The sequence below is a fragment of the Siphateles boraxobius genome, unplaced genomic scaffold, assembly GCF_051911475.1.
Source record: "Siphateles boraxobius isolate OS27281-9 unplaced genomic scaffold, OSU_SipBor_1 30, whole genome shotgun sequence".
Classification (NCBI taxonomy): Eukaryota; Metazoa; Chordata; class Actinopteri; order Cypriniformes; family Leuciscidae; genus Siphateles; species Siphateles boraxobius.
In genome coordinates this window covers 2,433,167-2,456,916 of record NW_027508920.1, presented here as the reverse complement: position 1 = coordinate 2,456,916, position 23,750 = coordinate 2,433,167, and the positions used below count along the sequence as shown (strand labels likewise).

The following is a 23,750-nucleotide window of genomic DNA, read 5'->3' as shown; positions in this document are numbered from 1 at the left end:
CACCACCTGGTCCCCTTTTCAATTCCAGGCACGATTGGTCGACCAAAAATGCGTGCAGGTCCCCTACCCTCTTGATAGAGGCCAAACAAGCAGGAGAACTGTTCTTTTAAAAACAGTTTTTTTAACTTAGCTGCCTGTAGTGGCTCAAGGGGAGGTCTCTGCAGTGCAGTAGCACCAAAGATAAGAAACCTGACAATCAAGTCGTGCTTCCCCATGGATTTATATCCACTGCATCATTATGTACGACAATATAGAGGCAACAAACATTTTGAGGGTGGAGGGAGACAGCTCTACTCAACCCATTTTGCAGGATAGAAAGCACAGATGTGATCGAACACCTTCGGGGTCTCCTCTCGAAGAGAAGACTCAACTCTGGGTCTATTTATATATTATATTTATATATATATATTTTTTCAACACATGATGCAACCATTGTGACCGTCAGAGGGGGACTGGGAACGACCGCATCCAGAAACGCACGGATGGTGCATCTTTAAAAAGACGCAAATGCACCCATGTTGCTCTTTCAGGAAATGGGACCCGTCACCAGTGCCGAAGCACTGAGCACCGAGCACCTCCTCGTTGAAAACTTCAACACTCTTCAGAGACATCGACACCGATCGGCTCCAAAGCGAAAGACAACTGGTGCGTGTATCCACTTCCGTATTTATACCAGCGCTGCGGGGTGGAGTGTGAGATTGGCTCGTTTTAACGGTACTCGAAGATGACAGGCTCCCTAAGCGTGATCCCAATCAGTCGACATGTCGACTACGTCGAACGTGAGCAACTGAAAGGGAACTGTTGCTCAGTGTAGATGCATTTTGTGAATTGTACTTTTTATTCCGATTGTATTATACATCTATTCATGAGAATCAATCGGGTCACTCACACCGGTGCACCTAAATATTTTTTCACAGTCGCACGCAGTTATTTTCAGTTGCAAATGCGACCGAAATGGTCGCAGTGTAGAGCCCTGGCATAATAGGTACCCAAGTTGTTTATGTTCATTATTATTGTAATGTTATTGTAATGTAACAAACAAATAAAAAAATCAGAACATTTTCAATCAATATCTAGGCCATATTTTAGTCCAGAATAAAATGTTAAAATGTTTAAGTTTGAAAATAAATAGCAGGGCTCCAGACAGCAACCAAAATGGTCGACATATGCAACCATTTTTTGAGAATGTGCGAGTTAAAATTTGACGTGGTCGCATTTGTGCGAGTGGATGGTGAGGACACTCAATCGGTGTCTGCTTACCTGCACTTGCATTAGGGATGTATCTAATCTGTTATGCATTATCAACTATGCCAAATCGGCTATTCTCCCGTAGTAGATGGTTACAGTAGAATGTCAAGAAGTAGCAGTTAAACGGCCATTTCACACTGCAAGCGTGAGCAAAGCATATATTTTTTCGCAGTGTATGTTAACCAATGAGTGCATTCACAACGGGAGCAGGAGCATCGTGTGAGCAGCAGTGAACCATGGTCCAGTGAAGCACCAAGTCTTTTTTTTGCTGCGTTGCTCACCCTCAATTAAAGTGAAAGCACACTTTTGATGGACAAAATAAATATGATTTCCCCCAAAAAAGTGCTCAAAATGCACAGAATAAGCATGTCTAGTGTGTTTTTAACAAGAACTGGGGTATGTCAGAAAAGAAAATGAAGAATCAAAAATATTTATAGAAGATTTACCTATTTAAACTTGTTTTTAATTATTCAGTTTGGGTGAAAGTGTGGTGTATTATAAAAAAACTGAAGTAAACTAGCCAGAAAATATGATAAATAAACTTTCGTTTAGTTTATTATGTAATTCACAGACAGGTAGCATATAGGCTCTAGCACTACCCAAATCAAACAGATTTTTTTTTCATCTGCAGAGTTTGTTACACCTCCCCATGTTAACAAACTTTCAAGACAGCCTATTAAGCCTTTTAGTATAAAGTATTTAAGTATTTGGTGCTGTGATGAACATCATAGCGAATACAAAGGTTTATTTGCGCGTGCATAAAACACGATGGGCCCTATCTTGCACCCAGCGCAATTGACTTGGTACACCGACGCGTGTATCATTCGTATTTTGCACCCGTGCAAAGCGGACTTTTCCCTCCACATACGCACGCCGGCAAACTAGGGAATGAACTTGCCCTCCCTGGGCGGTTCAGCGCAAAAAAGGAGACGTGTTCCGGCGCAAACAATCCCTGGTGCTATTTTGCAGTTCCAGAAAACAATTGCGCCACAGCCCAGAAAAAACGTAGTCTAAAGTCAGTGGCGCGTTGCGCGTACATTCAGATGCTATTTTAAGCGTGCATGCTTGGCCATAATACAGAGTGTGAACAACGCGCATACACTGTAGATGATTCTCTCATCTACACAGATGTATTTTCCTTTTTGCAGATGATATATTATTATAAGGAAAAATATTAAAACACGAGGGAAATCATTGTTGTGTGCATGACAATGGGAAAAATAGGCATAAAGCTTACACATTTACCCAAATTATTATATGCATGTTTAACCGAAGCTAATTTGGGTGGGTTTGTCCCATCCCCAATGTCACCTCTTTCTTTTACGGCCCTGGCGAGAACATCGATCTCCTCGGCTTCAGAATCGGTTCTCAGCCGAGGAGATCAATGTTCTCGTCAGGGCCGTAAAAGAAAGAGAAGTGACATTGGGGATGGGACAAACCCACCCAAATTAACCACACCTATGAATAATGAAGCTACTTCAGACCAACCCCTTTTAGATTTGCGTCGAGTGCAAGAGTCATTTATCCTGCCGGTTAAATAGCAACAACGCCGAGATCCGCCCACAAAGTTACTTGCGCTTTGCGCTTGACACTTGCGTTTTAGATTGTTAAAATAGGGCCCGATATGTGAACGGCCCCTGACTGGATCGAGTAGGCACTCGACACTGCTTCGAAGTAGCACAGAACCTGCACAGGTACCAAGACGCCTGCAATTTTGTTTATTTACCACTAGCGAGCCAAAAGTTACAAACTTTGTTGTGCAATTTTTGTTTTATTTATAAATGTTTGATTATTCATATTAGTTTGTATTTTTTGTGCACTTCATGGAACTAATTACCCTCCTCCATCCCCAGCTCCTCCTCTTGTCAGCACTCTGATTCCCCTTCAATCAGAATAAATTCTCAAATTATGTTGTACATAAAATCTTGAATTAATGATATCTGTAATACATTCGTGTTGGTTCTGTTCCGTTTACCCTAAGGGGGATTATTGCTGCTCTCCCTGCTCTTATCCATGCTATTCTGCATGGATGCGCAGGGAGTTCTTGCCTAGAACATAACCATACCGCCAATCCTAACTGTATGCAATTGCCAATCATATCTGACGATAGTGGTCCTGACAGAAATGCAGTTATTAGAGAGAGAAAAAGAGAGACTGATTAAGCGTATGTGAATTACCCGAGTCTGTGCGTCTCTCAACAGTGTTCGTCGACAGCTTCTCAACTAATAGCGAAACTGTAAGTTTATCCGCTCCAAGAACAGGGCTGTTATTACCTTGCTAGTGAGAAATTCATGTAGCTTTTAAGTTGCGACTGACTAGCGCACAGAGTGGTGTTTTATTCCTGAATGAATCAGAGTCTTTAAACAAATCAGTTAAATGTTTTTTAAACATTAATCTCATTACATTATGCAATTGCAATTGCTGTGTAAATGCATTCACTGTCATTTGAGCTACAATAAACTGTGTAAATGCACATAAAAGCAACTTCAGTCTTCTGCTAAACTAAAAAGAAGAATGTTGGTATTGTAACCAGAAAGTTGATGGTAACCACTGACTTCCATAGTAGGAAAAAAAATATTATAGAAGTCAATATTTACCGTCAACTGTCAACTGTTACTAACGAAAAAGGCACAGACTTCTCATTTTTCTGATTTCAATATTAAATAAAAAATAAATTAAAAAAATGTAAAAAAAGCATCAGAAGATATCCTGATGCAGAAGAAATAATCATTTTAAATTTTTTTTGAGTTAAATGCTAAAATGTAAAGTTGCTTATAGCGACACCCATTGGCTGATTTTCACACAAAAAAACATTCACATTAATTTTTACAAAATGTATAAATATACAGGTCCTTCTCAAAAAATTAGCATATTGTGATAAAGTTCATTATTTTCCATAATGTAATGATAAAAATTAAACTTTCATATATTTTAGATTCATTGCACACCAACTAAAATATTTCAGGTCTTTTATTGTTTTAATACTGATGATTTTGGCATACAGCTCATGAAAACCCAAAATTCCTATCTCAAAAAATTAGCATAATTTGCTAATTATGAATTAAAATTAAAATTTCCTTAATAGAAATGAAATATTTGGTGAGGAAAAAGATAAGACACCTCCACATTTATTTACTACTTAAAATGCATAAAATTAGAATCACATGCGCCACATCATGTGCAAAAGATTAGAATATCGTTAGAGAGGATTGTGGAGGAGTCTGTCTTATTTAAACTTCAGACATTTAGTTTGGTTTGCTCTTGATTGTGGAAGTGAGTGAAATCACTATGGTGAGATCAAAAGAGCTCTCTGAGGCCTTCAGAAAGAAGGTTGTAGATGCAAATGAGTCTAGGAAGGGATTTAAAAACGTTCCAAAATATTTGAAATCAGCCATTCCACTGTCCGGAAAATAATTTACAAGTGGAGAACATTTAAAACAACTGCCAACATGCCCAAGTCAGGCCGTTCTAGCAAGTTCAGCCCAAGAACAGACCGAGAGATGCTTAAAGAAGTCTCCAACAATCCTAAAATCTCATCTAGGGACCTACAGGTAACTCTTGCCACCGTTGATGTCAAAGTACATGCGTCTACCATAAGAAAGCGACTGCACAAGTTTGATTAGTATTTGACGTGAGCAAGGTGAAAACCCTTGCTGTCAAAAAAAAAAAAAAAAAAACATTAGGCAAATATGATTGTTCCCAGAGAACACTTCGACAAAGACCAGGACTTCTGGAACAATGTACTTTGGACAGATTAATCCAAAGTTGAATTGTTTGGGCCTAGTAGCAGAAGACGTGTGGCGCAAACCAAAGACAGCATTTGACCACAAGAACCTCACACCAACTGTGAAGCATGGGGGTGTAAATGTCATGGTTTGGGGCTGCTTTGCTGCAGCAGGGCCTGGCCAAATCACTATCATAGAATCCACTATGAATTCTTCATTGTATCAGAGGGTACTTGAGGAAAATGTAAGACAATCCGTCCGAAAATTGGATGTGGACATGACATATGCAACATGACAATGACCCAAAGCATCCCAGTTAATCCACCAAGGAATGGCTCAAAAGAAAGAAATGGAGAGTCCTGGAATGGCCAAGTCAAAGCTCTTAATTTTGACTCTTAATCCTACTGAGATGCTGTGGGGTGATTTGAAACGGGCTGTGCATGCAAGAAATCCCTCAAACATCACACAGCTGAAAAGATTCTGTATGGAGGAGTGGGAAAAACTTTCTCCCAGTCAATGTCAGAAACTAGTAGACAGTTATAGGAAACGTCTTATTGAGGTTATTTCCGTCAAAGGGGGCAATACCAGCTATTAGGGCATAGGCTGTCCTAACTTTTTCCTCAGTAGGAATTGACATCGTTGTAAATTATTTGTTAAATAAATGATATCATTGTTAAAATTTCATTGTTTTTGCTTCAATTACATCACCTTTATCTATAGATATTGTTTGAAAGAAGATCAAATATTGATATGTCCATATTTCTTACAAAAGAACAAAATATGTCATGTCCTATCTTTTTCACATGACTGTATCTATTTTTGTAACGGTAGGACATTCAGATTTTAATTTATTAGCATCTGAATTTTTAAATGAATTTTGAATTGTTTTGCTGCATGTTTTTTAAAGTATTCGAGTCATATTAGAAGATATGTTGCAATGTCCACAAAAAAAGATGCATACCAATATTCAACTTCATGGATCATACAGTTGCGGAGTTATAATAGTTTTTTTAGTCGTAGTGCCTTCTATTGGCATAATTTTATGAAACTTAGTGCATCCTCAGAATGCCCTGTTGCCTTTGTGTGTCAAGTTTTGTTAAGCTTGGACACTGCGTTCAGCAGCTATACGTCAATCGTAAAAATGGGTGTTGCCTGACCAATTAATTAACTTAGAGGTCGACCGATTATTCGGTTTTGCCATTATATTGGTACTGATAGTTGATTGGTGGAACTATCGGTTATCGGCAAAAATCCATATTGTCGTAACGTATGCCGTTAGGAACCAAGGGAGGTGATAGGAAGGCATAGGCATAAACCAGGATAATCCAAAGAAAGTGAATTTTATTAATCAAATATTAAAAATTGGGGTACAAATTACAAGTCTTTGATACGAATAAAGAAAAAAAAACAATAAATTGAAGATAAAAAAAAGAATATTTACAAACGCTTTACTCAGCGCACACTTCTAACAAAGAACAAAGTAAATTGCTTTAAACAGCACAAACGCAACCTCAGCTTAACTCACTTACCCCCTTCCTCCCCAAAGGCTGAGAAGGTCTGGCTTAGTTACTCTAAATTCCCACCAGAATAGTAACTGGACTAAACCAACTCTGAATCCAGATAGTGTGAAAAAAAAAAAAAAAATCATCTTTTGATTAAAGAACTGGACATCTGTGGTAACAGAAAATTAAAAATACTGAATATGCAATCTTTATTTAATCATTTGAAATATTTTCTTAAATACATTTGTAAAAGGAAAATAACATCTAAAAAAAAAAAAAAAAAAAAAAAACATTTGGTACTTTCCATATATCTATCTATATCTATATACGCGACCCTGGGAAATCTATGATCTAACCCGGAAGTAAAGACTAGAGGCAGCTGACAAAGGAGATCTCCTCCATTCATCAAACTTTCCAATAAACGGTATAGTAAAAACCATTTTATTATATCATGAAAACTAATAACCGGATTGGCAAATGAAGCGAGTTGTGATATGTGCACCTATCACTGAACATACACAACAATGTCATCATTCTCCGTTGATGCACTCTTACCAAAACAAAATAACGAATGAAAAAAACTATTAAACCTCCTGAAATATACACTGCTTTATCATCTGGGTGTAGAAATAACCATAAAAGAAAATTGTATCTGTACTTCTTACACATGGATCAGGTGACGATATAATAACTGCAACACATCGACACACATGTGACATCATCACACATCGCCACCTTAAAGTCAGTCACTCTTCAGAGTGGCAGGACAGAAAGTCAACAATTAAATTCTGGGCCCCTGCCATGTACTTTACCTCAAACTTAAATGGTTGCAGAGATAAAGCCCATCGTGTAATCCTTGCATTACTGTCTTTCATACAGTTGAGCCACTGCAAAGCTCTGTGATCAGTCTCTAAGGTAAACTCGTTTCTGATCAGGTAATACCTCAAAGTGTCCAAGGCCCACTTAACCCTCTGAGGTCTAAGGGGTTTTGGGGTCCTTGAGGTGTTCTGACATGCTCTGACATTTGTGCTTTTTTCAGTTATTTATAAACATGTTAATGGCAAAGGTGTAAATTCACTCTATATAGCACAAATGGGGCTACCGTAATATGTGAGCAACATGTATTTACATGTTTGTATTTTTTAGAGAATAATGTTTATGCGTGGTTATTGAAAAAAATAAAACTTAAAGTGTCTGAAATAAAGCCACAAAACACATACTAAATATGTTTCCACAAGACTTTTGACTAATGGGTGTTGTTGCCTAGAATTTTTGCTTCAAAATGATCTGAAAATCATCCTCCCTAATCATTTACACAAAACAATACATTGATTTAAATTTTATAAGACACCTTTTGTTTGGAAAGGCAATATGCGTGGAGGCGTGTTCACACCTGAGAAGACAAAGGCCGGATAATGTGCCACATACATAATGAGCTGCATATTAATTAGCCCCTTCACACAGCTGTTTCACAGGGTCCCAAAGAATGCAAGGACAAAATAAATTATCTATATATATACATATTTTACAATTAGAAATTGTAACCAATCACAAATAGGTTACAATTACAACATCAATTACAATTTTAACTATATTTCAAGTGTATTTCTTTGTAAAAAGTATACATTTTATCATACGTATTAAAAAAGGTAAGGACTCATTAGTTTAAATATTGGAACAAACACTATAATAACATCTTAGTTGATAATTCAATATACCTACTTTATTTTTGACAAAACATAATACTATAGTATATTTAACTAAGCAGGGCTTTATTGTTTACCGAGCGTGCATTAAACAACGCAACATTCACGGGGCTCTGGCACATTACAGAATGCAACTCCGACCGAATGAAGGAGGATAGATTACTCAGGACTGCACCAGTACGAGACATGCTTTTAGCCTGACGCCGACACATAGGCACGCTAATATTGAATTATAGAAGTCTATAGAGTGTTATGTGAATGCTAGGTCAAAGTGATGTGTTTTTAGTCTAGCTTTGAACTGACAGACTGTGTCTGCTTACAGGACAATGTTAGGAAGATTGTTCCAAAGTTTTGGTGCTAAATAGGAAAAGGATCTACCGCCAGCAGTCGATTTAGATATTCTAGGTATTATCAACTGGCCAGAACTTTGAGATCGCAATAGACGTGAAGGACTATAATGCGTTAAGAGCTCGCTCAAGTACTGGGGAGCTAAACCATTTAGTGCTTTGTAAGTAATCAGCAATATTTTAAAATTTATACGATGTTTAATTGGGAGCCAATGCAGTGTTGACAGAACCGGGCTAATATGGTCGTACTTCCTGGTTCTGGTAAGAACTCTAGCGGCTGCGTTTTGAACTAGCTGTAGTTTGTTTATTAAGCGTGCAGGGCAACCACCCAGTAGAGCATTACAATAATCTAGCCTTGATGTCATGAACGCATGACCTAGTTGTTCCGCATTTGTCAATGAGAGCATATGACGTAATTTAGATATATTTTTAAGATGGAAAAATGCGGTTTTACAGACACTAGACACGTGACTTTCAAATGAAAGATTGGTATCAAAGAGCAGACCCAGGTTCCTAACTGACGATGAAGACTTAACAGAGTACCAGATAACAGAATAATGATTTTTTTTGTCTAAAGACTACATATAAAATAGCTACCAAAATGAATGTCGGTAACTGCAGTGTCGGTGACTAAAAGTAGTGACTAAAAGTTGACAAAAAAAATGCAATTACTTTTCGCCAACTAAAACTAGACTAAAACTATGAAAGACAAAAAGACTAAAATGTGACTAAGACCAATAAGCATTTTCATCTGAAGATGAAGACTAAGACTAAATAAAAAATGGCTGCCAAAATTAACACTGCTGAACATATGTGGTAACAGAAAATGAAAAATACTGAATATGCAATCATTAAATAATCATTTGAAATATTTTCTTAAACAGTATATTTGTAAAGGGAAAATTACACCTAAAAAAGGAAAGAAAAAAATATTTGGTACTTTCCATATATTTAAATACGCAATCCTGGAAGCGCCCACCCGTTTGGGAAATCCACTATCTAACCCGGAAGTAAAGACTAGCGTCAAAGCCATGGCAGCGGACAAAGGAGATTGTTTCCATTCATCAAACTTTCCAATAAACGGTATAGTAAAAAACAAACAAATGTGTAATGTCATTATATCATGAAAACTAAAAAAAGAATTGGCAAATGAAGCGAGTAGTGATATTCATTGATACTTATCACCGAACATACACAACAACATACACAACAACATACGCATCCCCATTGATGTACTCTTACCAAAACAACATTAACGAATGACAAAAAGAATTAAATTTCCTGAAACATACACTGCTTTATCGTCTGGGTGTAGAAATAATAACCATAAAAGAAACTTGTATCTTGTGTTTATATACTTCTATCACACGGATCAGGTGACGATATAATAACTGCATCTCTTTGTCACAAATACCGATAATTTTTCCGGGTTGCGTCCGTTGCTGGAGCGGCTGAGAAGGGGGCACTGTCATTGCACAGTAGAGAGTGCGGAAGGGACTGTTGGCATTATACAGAGCGAGACCAAATAAAAACTATCACTGGGTGAGTTGTTTATTTTAACGTGAGGCTGCGCGCAGCACGGAGAGCCCAAAGTCACTTCAAATTCACATTTAAAACACCCACAGCGAAACAGTATTCAGAACACTAAAGTACATATTGCCATATCATTATAAAGTAATTTGTTTGTTGACTAGATGCTGCTTTAGCAGAGAAAGAACAGATGTATGTTTGCCGTCGAGGCTGAGAGGACTAACAGTAGAGGCTACCTCAAGCGGTGTGCAAAAACACACAAACCTGACCCAAATGTTTAATGTCGCAATTGTTACCATCTATTTGCCTCAGTTTATATCCAGCTGGTCACTTTTATGCATTCATTAGCCGGCGAAGTTGCAAATTTAAAGCTAGTGACGTGATTGCTTTCTCAACATTGATATGTTCATGTAGCCGACAGAAACATAAACAAATCAGAAATGCATTCGATTTCAGTTATTTTTTTATCACTACAATACATATTGTTATTTTGATTAGATAATCATCGAGTGTTCTAAAATAGAAGCAAATAAAGTGAGAGACTATACATGTAATATAGGCCTACATTTATGTAATTTTAATGTTTTAATATTTAAAGATGGCCATCTTTAAAGCAGCACTATGCAGTTTTTTTAGTTTAACTGAACAGCTTCGGCGTTATTGGAATGGTTATATGACACTTTTCGGGTTGAATGGTGGTCGTCTCGCCCCCCTCTGGTGCCTGTGAGTGGAAAAACCGTACTTGCAACTTTGGGCCGGCAGACCGCCGTCAGGAAGTATCGCGTGATTTCCGCTCTCGCGATGTAACAAATTGCTTTACGGCACTGCACACATTACACGCATACACGCCCCCAGCCAGGATCCGGCTAGCTATATTAACAACTATCGTCCCATGGCAAAGCCGGCATATAAGAAGCAGAAAGCTAGAAAAGCATTGTCGGAGGAACAGAGAAAGAGGAAACGGCAGACTGACGAGCGAGGAGTCAGACACGAGTAAACATCGGCCCTGCGTTTTCAGAATGGCGGAAAAAAACGAAGCGCGCGCGCGGTTGGAAGAGTCTAGAAAAAGGTAACGAGAATCTGACAGCGCGAGGAACCGGACAAGAGTCCCACTCAGTCAGGCTTTCATTGTTAAAGTTGATTCCTGCGATTATCATGAGAACAGTTGTCAATATCTCACATAATTATCAGGATATAAATAAGCCTACACGTTGTAAATAGTGTAAACGAGCGCAATTTGCAAACTATTATGATAAATTGCAATAATCGTGTCTAACAACATCCTAACGGACATTGTTACGAAATAATGCGATGTACATGATACCCTTTATTGGTGTCATCTGGCATTTAGGCTCAGGTAATTCTAACGCAGTAGGCTACTTTATTATTATGAAGTGCAGAGGCCGTGAGTGCAGATACGCTCTGTGTGAGTTGTACCGTACGACAGTAACGTTAAATACAAGTACTGTACAGCGACTCTAGGGATCGCTGTTTGACAAAAATAGAAATCCTGCATAGTGCCGCTTTAAGCATGACTTTTTGGATTTAGATGAAATGCTTTACAATAAGATTCCATTTTTAGCATTAACTAAGTTTAATAAATGTTGTAGAAGTATTGTTCATTGTTAGTTTGTTAATTTCAACATATACTAATACATTTTAAATTGAGTTTTAATTTTTATTTTATCTGTTAACCTTAGTTAATGTACTATGAACTAACATGAATGATCAAGGTATAATTGTATTGGCCAAATATTAATACATGCTGTAAAAATGTATATTGCATAATTCATATATAGTTCATGAAAGCTGGCTTATACATCCCTTTAACAAATGGGACTTGCAAAAATGTTACCAATGAAATTTACGTATGTTTCTAGGTTATAGCTAAAGAAACACACATTTGACCTGTAATATTTTAATGTTTAAATGATTTTCTGTAGAATTCATTCAGAACTCCTCATTTTAATATATTTATTTCATTTAGCACATTTCAGTTCAGCACTGTTTTACTTGGAGTGTTATGTTTTTTATCCAGTATCCTTTGAAAAAAATATCGGTTGATTAATCGGTTATCGGCAAGTACGGTCAAACCTAGTTATCGGTATCAGTAAAATCCACTATTGTCGACCTCTACTTATAACCAAGTACCTTACAACCTGAAAGTACACATCACTGATCATCTCTGCAGCCATTTTGAACAATTCCTTAAGTATTTTCCAAAAGAGACACAACCAGTGCTGCGTTTCCCAAAACCATCGTGGGCCAAGTTGATCGTAGACAACATTGGTGGCAATGGTCTCCACGATCAACTTGGGTTCACAATGCTTTTCAAAACTGGATGACTGAATACGGCAACCATTCACTGAATCTAGGACTCATCTCCCAAGAAATCTGGAAGATGCTTTGCTGGAGCTGTCCGGTGGTCGAACATTATAAACTTAATCTCCAATTCCATACTGCCTGAATTTTAAATTACAGTAGCAAAAGAATACAAAGAGTTATCCAATGTGGCAATGTACCGCTTCTATTTGGATCTACATATTTGTGCTAGCAGACTTTTTCGGCTGTTACATACAGTACATGACAAATAAATAGTCAAGTCAAGTCCAATCACCTTTATTTATATAGCGCTTTTACAATACAAATTGTTTCAAAGCAGCTTTACAGAGATAACAGGAAAGTAAAGTTGTAATAGTATTGTTAAATTCAATGTAAAAAATTAAATGTAAAATGTCCCCAACTAAGCAAACCAAAAGCCAATCGCGAATGAAGGCGAAAAAAAAGGCGACAGTGGCAAGGAACCAAAACTCCATCAGGTGACAGAATGGAGAAAAAAACCTTGGGAGAACCCCCAGTCAGGGGGCCAGTCCTCCTTTGGCCAACAAACGAACAGTGTATGTGTTACGATGCAGCAAGGAAGAAGCGGAGAGAGAATCCAAATGCAAGCACTTTATTAAAACAAACAGGTAATCCAATGGACTCAGGACAGGAACACGGAACAATTACCAGCAACATCAAAACAACGACCGACAAACAACAACTGAAGCACAGGGGTTTAAATACACAGGCAAACAAGCTAAACAAGATAACAAGGGGGCGGGGCTAATTAGAAACACCTGGAGAGACTAATAAACAAGAAAAACTACAAAGGATTACAAAACATGGCACAGAACAGGAACAAACAAAAGTCCACACAAGACAAGGGAAACATAAGACAGGAATCATGACATAGCCCCCCACTTAAGGAGCAGATTCCAGACGCTCAAAAAAACAAAAAAACAACAACAACCAAACAAAAAAAAACACGAGTTCAGGAGGGTGGAGTTTCTAGGCTGGACGGCGCCAGCGGTGAAAAAGTCTCTAGGCTGGACGGCATCAGCGGCGAGGGCTCTGGGCTGCACGGCGTCAGTGGCAAAGAAGGCTCTGTGCTGGACGGGGCCAGCGGTGAAGGCTCTGTGCTGGACGGGGCCAGCGGTGAAGGCTCTGTGCTGGACGGGGCCATCGGTGAAGGCTCTGTGCTGGACGGGGCCAGCGGTGAAGGCTCTGTGCTGGACGGGGCCAGCGGTGAAGGCTCTGTGCTGGACGGGGCCAGCGGTGAAGGCTCTGTGCTGGACGGGGCCAGCGGTGAAGGCTCTGTGCTGGACGGGGCCAGCGGTGAAGGCTCTGTGCTGGACGGGGCCAGCGGTGAAGGCTCTGTGCTGGACGGGGCCAGCGGTGAAGGCTCTGTGCTGGACGGGGCCAGCGGTGAAGGCTCTGTGCTGGACGGGGCCAGCGGTGAAGGCTCTGTGCTGGACGGGGCCAGCGGTGAAGGCTCTGTGCTGGACGGGGCCAGCGGTGAAGGCTCTGTGCTGGACGGGGCCAGCGGTGAAGGCTCTGTGCTGGACGGGACCAGCGGTGAAGGCTCTGGGTCGGCAGACGTGACGTGAACAGTCTCTGGATCGACAGACGTGACGTGAACAGTCTCTGGATCGGCAGACGTGACGTGAACATCAGACTGAAGAGGTACTGTGGGCTTGTGGGGCTCCTGCTCTGCTAAACCCACAGAAAGAGGTGAACCGGCCAGCAAAAGAGCCTGGACAATATATTCTTCAAGACTCCAGCTAGGGTGATGGAGTGGCATAAGGGAGCTGAGCGGCTCGGATAGCCCTCACCGGAAAAATATCATCAGACACACCTCATCAAAAGGTGATAATGGTGCCAATTCAATGAAGTCTGTGATTTACTCCCCAATGGGCCTGTCTCCCTGACGGAGACGCATGATCTGTGCTGCTGGATTCATCGTTGGTCGGTCATTCTGTTACGATGCAGCAAGGAAGAAGCGGACAGAGAATCCAAATGCAAGCACTTTAATAAAACAAACAGGTAATCCAATGGACTCAGGACAGGAACACGGAACAGCTACCAGCAACATCAAAACAACGACCGACAAACAACAACTGAAGCACAGGGGTTTAAATACACAAGCAAACAAGCTAAAAACAAGAAAAACTACAAAGGATTACAAAACATGGCACAGAACAGGAACAAACAAAAGCCCACACAAGACAAGGAAAACATAAGACAGGAATCGTGCAAGTATGATTATGATTTAGGTGGCATAATAGGTCAGAAGTCAGATTGGATCAGAACTTTCACAATATTTATCCAGTTCATCTGGTTAGGGGTCGGAGTCATCACAAATACTGATCACTTCTTGATGTTGAAGATGATCTGCTAGTAGTAGTATCCAACATCAGGCCACTAATGAAGCTTTTGCGCTCCCAAAAACAAGTGCACCCATCCCATTGAAAGGTAAGCCTAAATTAAATTGATATACAGTATAGTAAATATAGACGGATATTACATAGTTAAAATGTTGTGAAGGACTTAAAAAAATGTTTTTGTTTAACCCTCTGGGGTCTACAGTGTTTTTGGGGTCCTTGAGATGTTTTGACATGCTCTAACATTAGTGCTTTTTTCAGTTGTTTATAAACATATTAATGGCAAAGTTGTCAGTACACTCTATTTAGCACAAACAGGGCTACCACAATATGTGAGCAACATGTATGTACATGTACGTATTTTTGAGAGAATATAGTTTATGCATGGTTATTGAACAAACTAAAACTTAAAGTTTCTGAAATAAGGCCACAAAACACACACTAAATATGTGTCCACAAGAGTTTTGACTAATGGATGTTGTCGCCTAGAGTTTTTGCTACAAAATGATCTGAAAATCATCCTGCCTAATCATTTACACAAAACAATACATTGATTTAAATTTTGTAAGACACTTTTTGTTTGGAAAGGCAATATGTGTGGGGGCGTGATTCACACCTGAGAAGACAATGACCTGCATAATGAGCCGCATAATGAGCCTTTTACACAGGTGTGTCACTGGGTACCAAAGAATGAGAGGACAAAAGAAATTATATATATATATATATATATATATATATATATATATATATATATATATATATATATATATATATATATATATACACACATTTCTTTTGTCCTCACATTCTTTCTTGTGGTACCCAGTGAAAAAAGACACATTTTTTCAAGATATTTCCAACTCTAACTTTGAACCAATTCTGTAGAATATATATATATATTCTACAGAATTGGTTCAAAGTTAGTTGAAAACATCTTGAAATTTTTTTTATTTTCCCACAAATTTTGTATGCATGCAAATTGTATAATATCCAAGGTAAACATTTCTAGTAATTGTGCAGTTAATTCTCATACTGTATTTTCGGAAAATTTTGGAACATGTATCCTCTCCCCAAATTTGTCACTAATAAAACACAGTAAAAAAAAGGTTACAATTACAACAACAATTACAATTTTAACAATATTTCAAGTGTAATCTTTCTTTGTAAAAAGTATACATTTTATCATACGTATTTCAAAGATAAGGATTCATAACAAACACTATAATAACATCTTAGTTGAAAATTCAATATACCTACTTTATTTTTGACAAAACATCCCATATTATATATTTAACATATGAGAAGAAATTGGTGAACAAAAGCTTATTTGATGTGGCAGTAGTCTTATTTTACAGTAAAAAGTATTTATTTATATTTAACTTGCATATTTAGTCTGTAACATATCGTGTTTATAATATATTAGCATTTAAATGTTAATTTGCAGTTTGTTGCTTATACAAAGACATTTTATTTCAACATATTTCAGTCTATTTTTACTCATCTCAGTAGGCGATAGCAATATAGTTTGGATGTGTTCATGTAAAAATAACATGTTTACTAATGTAGGTGCGAGTGTGAATGAACGGCACAGATGCGCGATGTACAGCTATAGTAAACAACAGTGCACGCGGATGTGCCGTTCATTCATTCATTCACACACAGACACGCAATTCAATTTTAATTACAAACAGTCTTTTTGCGGTTTACAGACACTATTCCATATCCCGATTAGAACAAAGCACTTAAGAATAAACGTACTATTCACATCAGCTGGATCCATTGCTCCTCGAAATGAAAATACCAGCACTTCTGAGGTAACTTTTACAGGATTATTCCTCACAGTGTAGCAACACGACGTAAAGTACATGATTCTTATTAAACTTGATGTGTTTTATCCAGCTGATGTGGGCGTTGGCATGTTTGCCTCAGATCATTTGCGTTTGAATAGCGCATGCTCTCCGTGGGCGTGGTCACATTAGCACATAATGATCTATAATGAGCTGAAAAGAAAAAGACTGACATCTCTCTCTTTTCATATAGATTATAAACTGAGAATATTTGTTTTTTAGATAAATTACTTTATTTAAAAGAAGATAATTCAAGCTTCATGCCTGTATGCCTGTGTGACTGAGTATTCGCTGAGTTACAGTTAATTTTCGGACGCGAAAATTTTGAGTCTCTTTTGCACTCATAAGAAAAAAAATGTGAGCTGGTATCGCCGCCGATATCACCGACCCCAGGGGGTTAACCCTCTGGGGTCTGAGGTGTTTTCTGGGTCCTGTAGGTGTTCTGACATGCTCTGACATTTGTGCTTATTTCTGTTACTTGTCACATTTTCATGGCTTAAGTCTTATTACACTGTATTCAGCACAAAATCTGCTACAATAATATGTCAGCAGCATGTATGTAAATGTTTGTAGTTTTGAGATAATGACATTTATGCGTGGTTTGTGAAAACACAAAAACAAATTGTCACTGAAATAAGGTCATGAAACCCATACTGATTATTTATTCACAAGACTTTTGAAAATTGTATCACGTCGCCTAGAATATTTGCTCCAAAACCATGTGAAAATCATCCTGCATACTTATTAAGATAAGATTTAAAAGTTATAAGACATGTTTTGTGTGAGAAAACTTTATGCAAGGAAGCGTGAATACATCATGAATATTGATGTGTTTCACACCCGAGAAAGACAAAGAAATCCTCCCATAATGGCCCTATCAGGTGCTATCAGGCCCTATCATTATGAGGAGCCTTGCACAAAGAATGAGTAGAGATTTAAAAATGAATGGCTTTTAGATTGTTTGGATTTATTTACAACACAACATAATCCAAAGATAAACAACAGAGGACAAAAAGCACATTAGTAAACACACTGATCTAAAGACAGAGACTTGAACAGTCACACACCTTTGTGCCATTCCTGAAACATAGTACATACCTGTCATTTCCAAGGTGTTTGATTTTTTATTTTACCATGTTCATGTACAGAGACTCATGTGAATGTTGAAGTCAGCAGGACTCATCCAGTGGCATCTGGTCCCTGTAAAAAAATAAAATAAATAAACAAATAAACACCTGTGAACATGCTGATATCAAGAGAAACTATAGGGCTGCGTGATTTTGGGAATACATTTTAGATTTTTTCTGGGTAAAATTATGAAATTTACAAAACACACACACACACACACACACACACATATATTTGAACTACCGTTCAAAAGCTTGGGGTCAATACGAATATTTTATTTTTATTTTTGAAATTAATACTTTTCTTCAGAAAGGACACATTAAATTGATCAAAAGTGACAGTAAAGACATTTATAATAATGCAAAATATTTATTTATCAATTAAATGCTTTTCTCTTGAACTTTCAAAGAATCCTGAAAAAAATGAATCACGGTTTGCACAATAATACGAAGTAGCACAACTGTTTTCAACTGTGATAATAATCATAAATGTTTCTTGAGCATCAAATAATCATATTAGAATGATTTCTGAAGGATCATGTGACACTGAAGACTGGAGTAATGATGCTGAAAATTCAGCTTTGATCACAGGAATAAATTACACTTTACTATATATTCACATAGAAAACAGCTGTTTCACATTGAAATAATATTTCACAATATTACTGGGTTAATCAAATAAATGCAGCCTTGGTGAGCAGAAGAGACTTCTTTTAAAAACATTAAAAATCTTACCAACCCCAAACTTTTGAACGTTAGTGTGTATATATATATATATATATATATATGAGTGAGTGATAATTAGCGATACCTGCGCGACGCACCGGTCTCGCATCTCTCGGCCTCGTCCTGCTCGCCACACGTTACTTCAAACATTTCCAGTCGTTATGAAATTAGATTGGAGAAAAAAACATGAAGCCAAATGTTTGGCGTGTTTTGCTTTTCAAACGAACAGCGCGTGCAGAGAACATTTACTGAAGCGATCGAGCCGCTCCAAACTATGAAACATTCTTCTTTTTAGATTATACATATCTACGTTTGAGCAGATATCAACAAACACAGTATTTAACAGTAAACACGGGTCTAAACATTATAATATTCACCATATTAGAATAAACACTCATACTAGCCTACTTTTATACCGTGCTGTGTTTAATTATTGAACATAAAAATATTGTGTCGTACATGTATATTCATTTAGCATTAGGCTTCATGTTTTTACTCCAATCTCATTTCATAACATTTTAGTCTTGCAACAGTTTAACTAGTAGCTACAATGTAAAGCTTATGCAAACAATAACACGCTTACTATTATGAGTGTCTTACCTTAAAAATCGTTCTCATAATCAAATCGTGTTCTTCAAATTCTTCTGAGGTAAATCCAAGGTAAACAGCACAGCACAAACACAATCTTCCAAACTCGATGGAAAGCAGAGGAATACTGAAGTCGCTGATTCTTTGTTTTTGAGGTAATGTTTTGTTTTGTCACAACATTTTGTTTTAAGTATTAGTGTACACAAATAAAAGAAGACATTTAACATATTTGAATGATGTATAACACTTGCCTGTATGACAAAAATCCACAGAGTTATTTGAGTCTCTTTTGCACTGATAAGAAAAAAACAGAGACAATCACGCCGGCGTGTCACTGGTGATTGTCACTTGAACCTTTCTGGATCTACCATCAAATTAATGTTTAATTATATCAAGTGCTGTGAGAAAAGGCTATAAATCTCCACCTCCAACATCCTCACACGCAATATAGCCTACTAGCCAAGACACCTTCTTTATGTGTACAGATGTGACGTAATGACGCAAAGACATGCTCGAATTTCCCACGGAAATCCACCAGTACCACTGGAATTAAAAACATTATTACAAGCTTACTGTTTTGAATTGAGCTAAGGCAAGCAGATAGTTTTGAACAATGTACTTGCTCAAAGATTTATTTTGGATAATTTTTAACCCAAAAAAGTTACGGACTGGAGCTTTAATGTTTGTGCACTGGCTTAAATGTTTGAAAACCACTGCATTAGATGACAGTAACAGAAACCAACCCAAAACAGGAAATTGAAGGTGAAGAGCAAGTATTTCAAGCAGATGGTCCCACATGTTTCCTTCTTCTCTTCTTTTAACCCCATCTGAAAGTAAAAAAAAAAAAAACAGACATGAACAAAAAGCAACTGAGCATCTTTGTTGAGCTAAATATGCTGCAGTCTAGCTGTTGTGCAAAATATTTTCTTTTGTCTCAAGACTGAAGTTCTTGCAAAATTTGTTTTATTTTTGTTTCTTTTGATGTTGTATAAAGTTATGACTGGTTATGACACCACAAACAATAGCAAACTTCTGCAGTTAGGTTTGCAACTCTCAGACAACAGAAGAAGATACAGGGGTGATAGTAGAAAAAAATCCTGATCCTGAACTTTTTTCCCTGGCCCCTAAGCCAAGATATATGCCCTGATCAACATAATTGTCAAGCGGGATCCATGGGTGTGCTGCCCTGGGAGAACATTTTGATAAATAGTCCCTTAAATGATAGATTCTGGTGACTTTTGTGGATATAGATGGACATCATTCAGATATGAGATGAACAAACCCAATACAAGCCTATATTACAGTAGCATCTTTGTGTAGAGCAGCAGAGCTCCTGGGACCCTTGGTCTGGTAGGCCTGTTCATTAATCCATCCCTGCTTTTAACTAGTCACTTACCTGGATACTTATTGCTTGTATAGCATACTGAGACTACAGATACTACAACCATACCAAGAAAGGTCAGTGGGTGGCAATTATAATACTCCAAAGTAAACTAGGAATTGATTATGTAGTGGACATTTTAATATTCATTGGTCAGTAATAGATATTGCAAGGGAATGCAACATGTTTTTCTTCTCACTTGGAGTGATGTTTGAATAAGAGATAAATTTGTATCTGTGAACATGGAGAGTGAAGCACCCTAGGAACAGCTGAACAAGGCCTTTTGGTTCTAGAGGTCAGGATGCAGCTAAATTCAATGGTCCTAGTGACAAAAGGAAGCATATGCAACAGTGTATTCCTTATTTGGCAACCTGCCTCAAGAAAGACACAGACTGTAACCTTGGAAATGTTATAAAAGCTGTTCAGCCCTTCCTGCTGTTGTCTCACTCACACTACAGCGTAACTTCTGTGTGGTGACTGGGTCCTTCTTGCAAGAATAAATACTTTTTAAAAGACAGTTTGGTTTCAGAGTGTCTCTCACGCAGTGATGATGTTTTGATGATTCATTTTTGCCACAACAATTAGTAGACTTAAAGGGATGGTTCACCCAAAAATGAAAATTCTGTCAGTATTTACTCACCCTCATGTTGTTCCAACCTCGTAAGACCTTCGTTCATCTTCGGAACACAAATTATGATATTTTTGATTAAATCTGAGAGCTGGATCACTCCTCCATAGGCTTCTTAAGGGATTGAAGCTTGCCAGCCCCTAAAAGTTATTGAAGATATCGTTAAAATAATCCAAGTGACTACACTGACTCAATCTTAAGTTTATCAAACGACGAGAATACTTTTTGTGCGCAAAAAATAAATAACGACTTTATTTCAACTATTCGTTTCCTTCTCTGTTGGCCTCGAGTCAGTTCACTAGTGATATAGCGCAGTTCTTCTGTTGTTGTACGCCACACGCATCACACACATGGCCAGCGTCGGCCAATAGTGAGCCTACGTGTGACGTAGCTCTACGCTATCACACTAAGTTAACTGACTAGAGGCCCACAGAGAAGGAAATGAATAGTCAAAATAAAGTCGTTATTATTTTTTTTTTGCGCACAAAAAGTATTCTCGTCGCTTGATAAACTTAAAATTGAGCCACTGTAGTCACTTGGACTATTTTAACGATATCTTTAATAACTTTTTGGGGCTGGCAAGTAGGGCTGTGTTGAAAAAATTGATTCACCAATTTTGAATCGATTTTGATATTAATTTCTAAAGATCGATCTGTAACTCAGAGGATCGATTTAATAATAGGCTTACATTTTCCCCTTGAACTTTAACTTGCCGCGACTGGGAGATCCCTGTATGCGCATTGAAAGGCTTTCACTCAGCGCGCACATTGTTACGTCAACGGGCTTTGAGTGAGTCATTAAACCGTTCATTCAACGAACACGTTCAAAAAAGCTGATTCATTAAAAGAGATGTAATGAAACAATGTGTTAATTATTTTTAACTTTGAGTTCCACTTTTCAAGGCTCAGCTGAGCAGCAATGCGTCGCATGGGTAACGTTGAAGCCGATGCTTCACTTATTAGAGACCAATAATGCATTGATTCAATGCGTGACTCGCTGATTTTATTTTCCCGCGGCTTCCTCGCGCTGTGGACTGCTGACCAGCGCTGCTGCTGACGCGCATTTATGGTAAATGCCCATGACGTGAAAGTTAGAAGGATGATACGACAAATATTTCGCTTTCCTTTGACACGGAAATACGGATACACATGACTTCAAAGACAGACGCAGGTAATCGCACGCGCTCTGCCGATCTCTCTCATTCACTGTCTGTGCAAAGCCTCTGTAGGCTACACATCACCAAGATAAACAGTCTTGTTTGTTATCATTATGAACTTGTTTAACATTCAATACACATGCATGAAGTTCAAAACAAGAAGGGTATAGCCTTATAAAAAAACGTGAATATCGCGGTTGCTGCGGTTACTTGCAATCCTCTGCGGTTGACTTGTCAGTAGCGCGGTACTACAAAATTGCGGTAGCCTAATCGCGATAGCCCTAGTAGCCTACTGCTGCTGAAATTCCTCTGCGTCCTATGTCGTCTACACCAGTGCAAGTTTGTGAAAGCAGTTGTATCAACACTCTGGAAGGGGGATTGTTCTTCACAACCATCAATACTCCATTAATTTGCAGTTAAATGTCTATAATAATAGTATCAATATGTTGCATAACTACAGTCCTGTAATTCAGGTAACAGCTGGAAAAAATGCTTTTTTCTAAAACACTTATCTAAATCTCGAAGATCGGATCAGATCAGATCGAATCGAATAATGATAATAGATTCAAGATCTTGAGAATCGGAATCGAATCGATTCTTGAAATTTGAATCGAAACCCAGCCCTACTGGCAAGTTGCAATCCCTTAGAAGCCTATGGAGGAATGATCCGGCTCTCAGAAGATGAACAAAGGTCTTACGAGGTTGGAACAACATGAGGGTGAGTAAATACTGACAGAATTTTCATTTTTGGGTGAACTAACCCTTTAAGGGCATGAACAAGGAGATATTCATTTTTCTGCATAATATGCACCATTTATTTTAAATATTTTTTTGAAACAGTTACAGTGCGACAAAACTGTATGTAATACAACACTCAATTTGTTTATTCAAAACCATTTGCTATTAAGAGAACAATAATTGGCAATAATTTAACCCTCTGAGGTCTAAGGGGTTTTTGGGGTCCTTGAGGTGTTCTGACATGCTCTGACATTTGTGCTTTTTTCAGTTATTTATAAACATGTTAATGGCAAAGGTGTAAATTCACTCTATATAGCACAAACGGGGCTACCGTAATATGTGAGCAACATGTATGTACATGTTTGTATTTTTTAGAGAATAATGTTTATGCGTGGTTATTGAAAAACTAAAACTTAAAGTGTCTGAAATAAGGCCACAAAACACATACTAAATATGTGTCCACAAGACTTTTGACTAATGAGTGTTGTTGCCTAGAATTTTTGCTTCTAAATGATCTGAAAATCATCCTGCCTAATCATTTATACAAAACAATACATTGATTTAAATTTTATAAGACACCTTTTGTTTGGAAAGGCAATATGCGTGGAGGCGTGTTCACACCTGAGAAGACAAAGGCCGGATAATGTGCCACATACTTAATGAGCTGCATATTAATTAGCCCTTTCACACAGCTGTTTCACAGGGTCCCAAAGAATGCAAGGACAAAAGAAATTATCTATATATTTTACAATTAGAAATTGTAACCAATTACAAGTAGGTTACAATTACAACATCAAT

General features: G+C 37.9%; 1 protein-coding gene and 1 long non-coding RNA gene across 3 annotated transcripts in view; both read right to left on the bottom strand.

Annotated features, from left to right (window-relative positions):
- The window catches only part of LOC143757198 (uncharacterized), a 208,437-nt gene that overhangs the window by 44,692 nt on the left and 139,995 nt on the right, over positions 1–23,750 (bottom strand). The window lies entirely within an intron of this gene.
- cd151l (CD151 antigen, like) overlaps positions 1–23,750 on the bottom strand; it is an 86,477-nt gene that overhangs the window by 31,233 nt on the left and 31,494 nt on the right. The window contains exon 2 of one of the 2 annotated variants that reach the window (XM_077248150.1): positions 19,793–19,876. The exons of the other annotated variant lie outside the window; for it this stretch is intronic. Within the exon in view, the coding sequence (XP_077104265.1) occupies positions 19,793–19,876 (84 nt within the window). The remainder of the gene's footprint in view (positions 1–19,792; positions 19,877–23,750) is intronic. 2 annotated transcript variants of the gene reach the window in all.